Genomic DNA, 10,074 nt, shown 5'->3' with positions numbered 1-10,074 from the left:
GTGGGTATGAACACATATATGCCAGCCAATCAGAGAGCTTCATGTAAAGGCGTGGGACTCGTGAGAACACAGCTTCTGCCTCAGATGTGATAAGCAGCGGAGATTAGAGGCTGCAGCCTTTCTGATTGGCTACTGCCTTTTGGCCTTCAGCATAAAATTGCAGTGCCAAATCGTCGTCATGATCTAAACCATGGCCATCCTCTGGATCGTTTCCAGCCTTGCATTCATCAGCACCGCCTATGGTAAGTCTTGAATTTGAAATGAGCTTCAATCTAGTTCAAACTGCAGCTTTACTGGACCTGTGTAAACTTACACTGGTTTATGATGTAAAATAGAGCTCTTAATAATGTTGTTATAAGCAGTTATAAAAGATGATCAGCAGAGGGCAGCAGAGTGCACTGACCTGCCTCTTAGATTGATTAACTGTGCAGACTGAGCAGCACATTCATATAAAACTGACTAATGGTTGTTTTAGCTTCTGAACTTTAACTGTAAAATAATTCAGCAGCTCATATCATGGACAAACAGGAACAAGAAAAGATCTCAACCCCTGTAGAGACTCAGATGAGCTCAGACATGATTGGTGGATTAAACATTGAATGACTATAAAACAATACCTTGAAACAGCAAAATAGTCCTTTAAAATCTCCTTCCTGTCCTTTGCTTAGGCTGCGGTGTCCCTGCCACCCCTCCCCGCGTGACTGGCTATACCCGCATTGTGAATGGCGAAGAAGCGGTGCCCCACTCCTGGCCCTGGCAGGTGTCTCTGCAGGTGAGTCAGCAGAGACGTACAGCTTCCTGTTCTTTCTCATAGCCTGACCTCTGTTTCTGTCTCCGCAGCAATCTAACGGCTTCCACTTCTGTGGAGGATCCCTGATCAACGAGTACTGGGTGGTGACCGCTGCTCACTGTAACGTCACGTACGTACACAAACATGGAACCAACAACCATTTGTGATTCCTAGTGATTCCCAGACCCCAGAAATAAATCATTCTACTACTTTTATTTCTTTAAACAGAGTCCTGTTCAGATTAATTGTGCTGTTTCATGCAGCAGGGCTTATATCTCCGGTCAAATGTTCTCATTGCGGTCGGCCAAAAGGCAGTGCTGTAACTGGGAATTATAGTTTATAAGATATTTTCCAATTTAATTGGGGTTTTGTCATGTTTTCATTCTTATTGTTTAAGTCCTGTTTTCAGTCCATTTTTTTATTTGGCTGTATTCCCACCATGTTTTTATTGTGTTTTGTTTATATGATGTGTTATATTGATGTGTTTCCATTGTATTCTTACTATGTTTATATTTTGTTGTATTGCCATCATGTGTTCAATGTGTTTTCATGTTTCCCGTCAGGACCTACCACCGGGTTATCGCTGGAGAGCACGACAAGAGCTACTATTCCAATGAAGATGTCCAGGTGCTGAAGCCTGCCCAGGTAAGCAGAAACCTTCAGCCAATCAGTTTTCAGAAACAAAGGCCCGCGCCCCAATTGACCACTTCTGCTCCTTCAGGTGTTCAACCACCCCAACTGGAACCCCTCCACCAAAAACAACGATATTGCCCTCATCAAGCTGGCCACCCCCGCCCGCCTGGGCACCAACGTGTCCCCCGTCTGCCTCGCCGAGTCATCTGACTACTTCGCCCCCGGCTCCACCTGTGTGACCTCCGGCTGGGGTCTGACCCGCTATAATGGTGGGTTTTTTTTTATTAAACCCTCACAGGCAGCTGACCCAAGATCAGTTTTAGGTGTTCATCTGTGCCTCTGTCTCCCACAGCTCCCAATACTCCCAATAACCTGCAGCAGGCCGCTTTGCCTCTGCTCTCCAACAGTGACTGTAAGTTGTACTGGGGTAGCAAAATCTCTGATATCATGATCTGCGCTGGAGGAGCTGGAGCTAGCTCCTGCATGGTGAAACCTCGCCCACCTACCTGTCTCACCTGATTGGATCCCTTTGTGCCTTCATGGCTAACATGTTTGCTGTGTTTCAGGGTGACTCTGGTGGCCCTCTGGTCTGTGAGAAGGACAACGTCTGGACTCTAGTGGGTATTGTGTCCTGGGGAAGCTGGCGCTGCTCCACCAGCATCCCAGGCGTCTACGCTCGCGTCACCGAGCTGAGAGGATGGGTGGACCAGATCCTCGCTGCCAACTAAATGCTGAGATGCTAGGATGGAGCCAGTAGGGCAACTTCAGTAAAAATAAGTGACTCTGTTTGTTTCATTAGTTATTTCCAAACATGACCTGGAATAATATGACTTCAATACTATAGTGTTCAAATGCAAAAATGTATTTCAATAAAATGTTAACATTTTATATCTGAAACATGTTTCTGTGTCTTTTTTGCGTTGTCAAGAAACTAACACCCTTGTCTTGGCAGGATTTAAAATGGTTTAATGAAAGTAATGAAGATTGAGAAGGTATCTAAAAAATACTTGATGTTAAAGCAAAAAAGATTAACAATTGTAAATGAAAAGCCATTTCTTTTTTTATACTTTCCTTGCTTATCTTTTAGATTTTGAAAATGCTTTCCATCAATGTTATTTTCAGAAATAAAACCTGCTTTCATTTTCTTGATATTTTTAACCTATTTTTCTGTGACTTTTGCCAGTTTCTTTCAGTTCTATAAATCTACCCCAAATAAAATACACTGCTGTTTAAAACTATTTACCCCCTACACACTTCTTCTTGTTTTGCTGCTGGTCCCACTTAAATGTTTTGAAATGGGGATTTCATTGATTATGGGAAAAGCTTTCCAAGCACGTGGAAATAATTTACCCCTAAACTAACTGGTTGTGCCGCCCTTGGAAGCAACAGCTGTCGTTAGGAGTTTGTAATAAGTGAACTGCTGCTTCACACGAGACCTTTCTCACACCCTGCAGAAAAATAAAGCATATAATAATGAATTGGGTGGTTTATTTTAGATGTAAAACCTCGATTTTACATGTCCTGCTCTGGTCCTGCTGCTGATCCTGCTGCCAACTTCTGCCTGGTTCCATCTTCTTGATATGTGGAAGAGATGTTCAGCGGGTAGAGATCAGTCCTCCCTCCATGACATGTTGAGCAGCCTGCATGTGGAGTGATTATATTATATTATACTACACTGGCTAATGAAGGTGTATTTAAACATTAAAACATGAGTCATCTGACTGAATTGGATATGAGTCTTTCACATCACTGTGGAGGAAGTCTGGCCCACTCTTCTTTGCAGAATTGATTCAACATGTTAAGCCACTTAAGAGATTTTAGAAGCAATTTCCACCTATTCTGAAACTTTAAAAATAGCGTGCATTAACCATTCTTCCGGCACAGCCAGGAAACGGGATAACTGCGGACTTCCTGTGACGCCACTACCCAAATAAAAGCACAGCTGTTGCTACATCCGCCCTCTTCCACCGGTGATCATCGGGATAGGGGAGACACGCGCGCTGATGTCTTTTTGCTGGCAAACAGACATAAACTCTTCAACTGGATCCAAGGAAGCCATACGATCATCGATCATATGTAAAGATAAGTACGAATGAAATACTGTTTGTGTATCTGGTATTTTCATTCATGAACGGGGAAATTAAGGTGTAAGAATTGCTTACTTTCTTTCTGAGGCCTGCAGAAGCAAATTGTCCCAGAGAAGTTCCCTACAGAGAAGCGGTCTCTATGAAGCCGAGTGGAGCGGTCTCCCAGTCTGGAAGGAAGACAACAGAGACCGCATCATCATGTAGTGAAGTTGGTGGACAATGAGCCGTTCTTCATCCACAGCTGGAGTTTAGCGGGAAGCTAACCCTTTGTTCACTGTGGATACATTCTTCAAACTTCATCGTCTTTTGGACAACATTACTTACCACAGTTCATGAGGTTAGGTTTGGGCAGAATAACAGTTAGGATGAAATGACCTGAACGTTTTTCATTCTATGAAGTTTTGTTTGTGTGAAACTCGGCTACCTTAGTGTTAGCAGGCTATCTGCAGCACACGTGCCCTGGTTGTGTTCTGTGTTTGTGTGTTTTTAAAGTTAAGACAAGCTTTATTTAAAGGGTGATTTTTAAACAGAACATTGATCATAACGCGCCGTCCGCGCTCATGCATTTTAACCCTTTTATTAACCCTGGTATTTTAAAGGTATGTGTTGATTCTGGTGCTAAGCTATTAGCTTCTTTGTTAGCTTAACTGCTAACCGGTGAGAACACGTGCTGCTACTAAAGAGTATTTAACAGAAAGGTTGTTCGTTTTCAAGCTAGGGAATAATAGTCCCTGAACATCATTTACTAGATTTGATAACTAAGTAAACACCATTAAGCCCCATTTCTCCAGAAAGATTTGGCTCTTTTCCAAAATATTCCCTTAATAATATTTCTTTAAATATTATTTTAATAAATAAAGGCAGCTAATGAGACACCGATGAGAATTAGTCATCCAGAAGGTTTGTTTTATTCAACAGATCATTATGTAAAACATTATTTTATTAAAATAATATTTTATCTGATCTTACATTGTGATTGGTTGTGTAAACGTTTGCTGATTATTTCCTAAATTAGTTCCAAGACTAATTTAACTTCATTTCCAGATTCTTCAAGATAATCCTTGGTTCTCAAACATAATCATTGCATGGTAATGTTGCATCACTCTTTTGGTCATAATTTCCAATCATCTTTAATCAACTTGTTTATATTGTACATAACCCATTAGTCTTTATTCTTTAATTCTGCTTGGTAGTTTAGTTGGATTGTTTTAGCAAAGTAAAGAGTTTGTTGATTGAAATATGTTTGACTTTGAGTTGACTTATTTTTGTTAATAAATTCTTGTATTTTAAGAAATTATGTGAATTCATTCCATGTGTGCAGAGTTTATGCTGTTCAATAACGTCAGAGCTCGTCTCACACATTTCTATTTTGTCCTAATACCATCACCTTACTGGGCTGGTATTCACAGGACAACCCTAAACAGACCGAAATATTTGGTGAAATATTAATATTAAATATTAACTAAAATTGTCAGATTCATAATTCCAACACTGTAAAACTGAATGTTTTGTGAAACTCATTTGATGAGTTGTTTTATACACATTAAGCCTCCTCTTGTTCGGGATTTATGAAAAAAAAACAAAAAACAGCTGTGTCTGACGTGATTTTAGAGGTGGAGAAAAAAACGGTGTCGCAGCTGGACCCACCGGTGGGTCCGTTGGGCTTAAGAGCTTCTGAGAACTGCAGCCTCCATTCTAATTTATCCCAAATGTGTTTAATAAGGTTAAAGGCAGGACTCTGTGGAGGCCAGTCACAGAGTCAGGTTTAATGGGTGCTTCTGGATTGGAGGGATGGTTGGGGTGTGCCCTTGGGTATCTGAACTGCATCCTCAGTCGATTGATTTACTTTTACATCTTGTGGCACTAGTGGCCTATATTTTGTTAGTTGACCAACAGAAAATGAGGTGGAGAGAGAAAGGAAGGCATGCAGCAAAGGTCAACGGGCTGGGACCCGAGCCTGCGACGGCTGCATCAAGGACTGTAGCCTTTACCAAAGACCTTTATGCTGTGTTACTAACTGCATCACCCCTTGCAGTTGGAAACACAGCATAAAGGTCTCATCTAGCCCTAATCTTGTGTGATGCATTGAAAAACACATGGCAAAGAGGGATGTGAATCCCACTTAAACCATGCTTAAAATATCCTTTATGTATATCAGTTTTTTTGCGCCTTTTTTCCCTAATGTGATGCATAAAAACACAATGTGATTAGTTCAATCAACAATTATTTATATAGCACTTTTCAACAGTGCTATATAAATAGACAGTGCTTAAAGTGCTTTAGATGCCAGAATAAAAACAAGACGATATCGAGACAAAAAGAGGTAAAAGTGAGAAAATAAAAAAATAAAATACATAGTAGCACAATTAAAGAATTTTTCTGATTTAATAAATAGTAATGTAAATAAACAGAACTGAATTTAATTGACATTAATCTGAAGCACACCAGCAAGTTCATTTGGGCATGCCTCAAATGAAAAGACATGAAGGTGTGGCCTAGTTGAAGTCGGGACTTAAGTCTTACACATGCAGTTGATGCTAGAAAATCCTCCGAGTCGTCTAAATTAAACCTCGTTGAAGATGTTTAGAGAATAGTTAAGCTTGCTGTTGCTGGCAACGATGGATCCATCAACTTATTTGACCTTAGAGATAGGATGCTATCAAAGTTCATGTTTATCACGATACCTGCAGTGGAGTTGTGCTACTGTGATATGATCTTCTATCAATGTGGTCCGATGTGGTCCAAAAGAGTCAGAATATTCCACATTTGCTCTGCAGAGACCCAGATTCGGACTTTAAAAGAACGTGAGCATCACAGATATTGTCAGAATGTAATTGTTTTTTGGGATCTAGATGGTGAACACCATGAGACCCGTTATCATATGACTGTAATGTTGCTTAAACCCAGTGGGAACAGACTGTGGGGAGGACCAGAGTCAGCGTGCAGGGTTGTTTTGTTTCTGATGACAACTCAGAGGAGAGAAAAATGTGGTGTTTCTTTTAGAGACCCGAGACACGGAGGAACCTGCAGCAGAGACGGAGCAGACACAACCTGGATTCAGTCTATCTCCTGAAATCACACTCACTTCAATAGGTTTCACTATGAAACATCCAGGATCCAGGCAGAGAATTAATGAAAGTTATCAGATTATCATGAGAAGATATTTAATGTTTCTGTTGTCAACAGATGAAATTCAGTTAATTATTGAGAAAAATTATTTATTAAAAAATGTCGGGTTCTGGGAGCCTGTCTGTTTTTTGCTTTCTGCTAACCTTATTCGTCCAGCAGTGGGTGTCGAAGCTACAGGAGGAACGTGGACAGGTGTTTTCCATCTTCTGATTGCTGTGTACGCTACTTAAGCCGTGGCTGCCTGCTACTCGTCGCCTGAGTGTTGAGCCTATGTGGTATCTGTAACCTGTTTGTGCGACGACCCTCGAATCGTTCCTCTAGCGCTTGGAGCTTTTGTATTACCTGTCTGGATTCTGCGTACCCTCCAGGACCGAGCAATCTTCAATCTTTCACTGGACCTATGCTACTCTACGACAAGCGTACTCCTCCTGCAGACCTGTCCACCCTCCAACGTAACTCCAGCTTCACCCTCCAACGTAACTCCAGCTTCACCCTCCGCTCACTTCCCACGGAGTGTACGAGTGCTGTGAACTCTACTTCAGTTTCCTTAACTCCGTCTCCCCTGGCGGATCCCGTTCACCCTCTAGTAAGAGCAATAATCATTATTTATGATATATATATATTGCCGTCTTTGTTTCTTACCTGCTCTTTTCCCCGCACAGTTGGAGAGACCAGACTCCTGTCACTTCCTTGTAGGATTTTAGGAAATAATAAACTTCTTTTCACCGTGAGATTATCTCTACTTGAGTTCTTTCTGTATGTGGGTCAGATCAGTGTCAAAACTGATGTCAAAAATAAGTGTTTTAAATATACTTCTCGTCTATTTTTGATCTAGGAAGTACACTGAGGCGTACACTGTCATTGCCATATTCCTCTAAACATCAGGCGATGAAACAGATAAACTCCAAGTGATCAATAATAATTATGTTCTTCCTCCTTATCCTCTATGATGATTCGCTGTAGGGTTTGTTTTTGTGTCAGAATGAAAAAAATGATCCGGTTCATCGTGCAGATCATCAGGCGTTGGCTCAGTCTCTATGTCAACCAGTCCACCTACATGTGCTGATGGTTGGAAGAGCAGAGTCAGAAAAGATCTGTCAGAGAAGAAACCAGGTGTTGATACGTCAAATGTCTTCCTGTATGAATAATCTTTTATTTATTCAGAAATTTAGAAAACTTTCATAAGATCTATTTCTAAACCTTCAAAGCTGATGGAGTCAGAAAACGATGTGGGCTACATTGATAATTGTCGAACATTTTGGGGAAAACCTGGTCAGATCAGGAGAGACGCCATCCATCCCACTTTGGATGGAGCAGCTCTTCTTTCTAGGAATCTGGCCAAATTTATTAGTTCTCCAGAACTCTGACAACCCAGGGTTCAGACCAGGAAGCAGGGTCGTAGTTTAACACTCCTCTCTGCAGCTTCTGTACTGCTACCCATCCATCACCCTATTAAGACAGTGTCTCGCCTACGGCCAAAATTGAATAGATTAAAAAATAATCTAAAAGGAGGAAATCAGGAAAATCTTATAAAAGTAAACACAACTCAGACTAAAAAGAAAAAATAAAACAATTAAATGTGGCTTACTGAACATAAGATCTCTCTCTTCAAAGACATTGCTAGTTAGTGACCTGATTTGTAACAATCAGATTGATTTATTTTGCCTCACAGAAACCTGGGTGCAGCAAGAGGATTATGTTATTATAAATGAGTCAACTCCCACTAATTATTAAAATTTTCACATTCCTCGAAATACTGGGCGAGGAGGAGGAGTAGCAACCATCTTTCACTCTGATTTATTGATTAGTCCCAGACCAATCAATAGCTACAACTCTTTTGAATTTTAAACCTTAGTTTTCCTCATCCAAATTCCAAAGCACTAAAACCTCTTCTGTTTGTTGATTGGTACCGTCCACCAGGCCCTTACTCTCAATTTTTAGATCAGTTTTCAGACCTTTTATCTGATTTAGTGTTAAATACAGATAAAGTTATTATAGTGGGGGATTTTAACATTCATGTTGACACTGGAAGTGATAGCCTAAATATAGCGTTTAATGCTATCTTAGACTCATTGGCTTTGCTCAAAACATTAACAAACATACCCATCTTTGTCTTCATTCTCTGGACCTTGTCCTGACATATGGCATTGAGTGTAAAGACATAACAATATTTTCTCATAACCCTGTCCTGTCTGGCCACTTTTTGATAACTTTTGAGTTTAATTTAACAGAGTACCCCACAACTGAAAGAAAATTTCATTATAGTAGATCATTATCAGGCGATGCTGTAACATTTAAAGAATCGGTTCCACTTTTGATTTCCTCATTATCACAGAAAAGCACAATGGAGGGCAATAATTTTGTTTCTTCCCCTTCATAAATTGATTCTCTTGTTGATAGTTTTACTCCATCATTGCGTGGTGCATTAGACAATGCAGCCCCCTTGAAAAAGAAGGTAATTATTCATAGGAGGCTAGCTCCCTGGTTTAATTCAGAGCTGCGTACTTTAAAGCACAGTGTTAGAAAATTGTAGAGAAAATAGCGCTCTACACACCTTGAGGATTCCTATTTAATCTGGAAAAATAGCCTACTGTTGACACTTCGCCAAGCCAGAACAGCTTATTTCTCATCATTAATAGAAAGAACAAGAATAATCCTAGGTTTCTCTTTAGTACAGTTGCTAAACTTACACAGAGTCATAGCTCTGTTGAGCCATCCATTCCCTTAGCTCTTAGCAGTCATGACTTTATGGGATTCTTCTTAAATACAATTGATTCTATTAAAAAGATAGAATCAATTGTATTTATTTAATATTTATTTAATTGTATTTATATTTTATTTATTAAAAAGAGGGCTGCACAGTGGTGCAGTTGGTAGCACTGTTGCCTTGCAGCAAGAAAGTCCTGGGTTCAATTCCCAGCCAGGGGTCTTTCTGCATGGAGTTTGCATGTTCTCCCTGTGCATGCGTGGGTTCTCACCGGGTACTCCGGCTTCCTCCCACAGTCCAAAGACATGCCTGTTAGGTTAATTGGTAACTCTAAATTGCCCTTAGGTGTATGAATGAGTGTGTGCATGGTTGTTTGTGTGTTGCCCTGCGATGGACTGGTGACCTGTCCAGAATGTACCCTGCCTCTCGCCCATAGACTGCTGGAGATAGGCACCAGCTCCCCCACGACCCACTATGGAATAAGCGGTAGAAAATGACTGACTGACTCTATTAAAAAGAAAATACTCCCGAAGATGATTACTTTATCCTCAGCAAGTGAGACAACATTGGAAGTAACGGCAGAACCTGATTTGTGTTTGGACTGTTTTGATCCTGTGGAGCTTCCTGAGTTATCAGAAATATTAGCTTCATCTAAACCTTCAACTTGTATGTTAGACCCAATCCCAACCAAATTATTTAAGGAAGTGTTCCCTCTGATTACCAGCTCC

The 10,074-nt window shown here is 40.6% G+C and overlaps 1 protein-coding gene across 1 annotated transcript; it reads left to right on the top strand.

Moving 5' to 3' along the window:
• Window positions 1-96: 96 nt before the first annotated feature.
• Window positions 97-2,320, top strand: LOC124866685 (chymotrypsin B-like). The gene is made up of 7 exons (XM_047362579.1): window positions 97-242; window positions 669-772; window positions 841-920; window positions 1,354-1,435; window positions 1,512-1,692; window positions 1,776-1,909; window positions 1,990-2,320. The coding sequence occupies exons 1-7, from the start codon at window positions 191-193 to the stop codon at window positions 2,149-2,151; spliced, it is 795 nt and encodes a 264-aa protein (XP_047218535.1). The 5' UTR covers window positions 97-190; the 3' UTR covers window positions 2,152-2,320.
• Window positions 2,321-10,074: the final 7,754 nt, after the last annotated feature.

The sequence above is a fragment of the Girardinichthys multiradiatus genome, chromosome 4, assembly GCF_021462225.1.
Source record: "Girardinichthys multiradiatus isolate DD_20200921_A chromosome 4, DD_fGirMul_XY1, whole genome shotgun sequence".
Classification (NCBI taxonomy): domain Eukaryota; kingdom Metazoa; phylum Chordata; class Actinopteri; order Cyprinodontiformes; family Goodeidae; genus Girardinichthys; species Girardinichthys multiradiatus.
The sequence above is the reverse complement of the archived record's forward strand: the minus strand, read 5'-3'. Positions and strand labels throughout refer to the sequence as shown.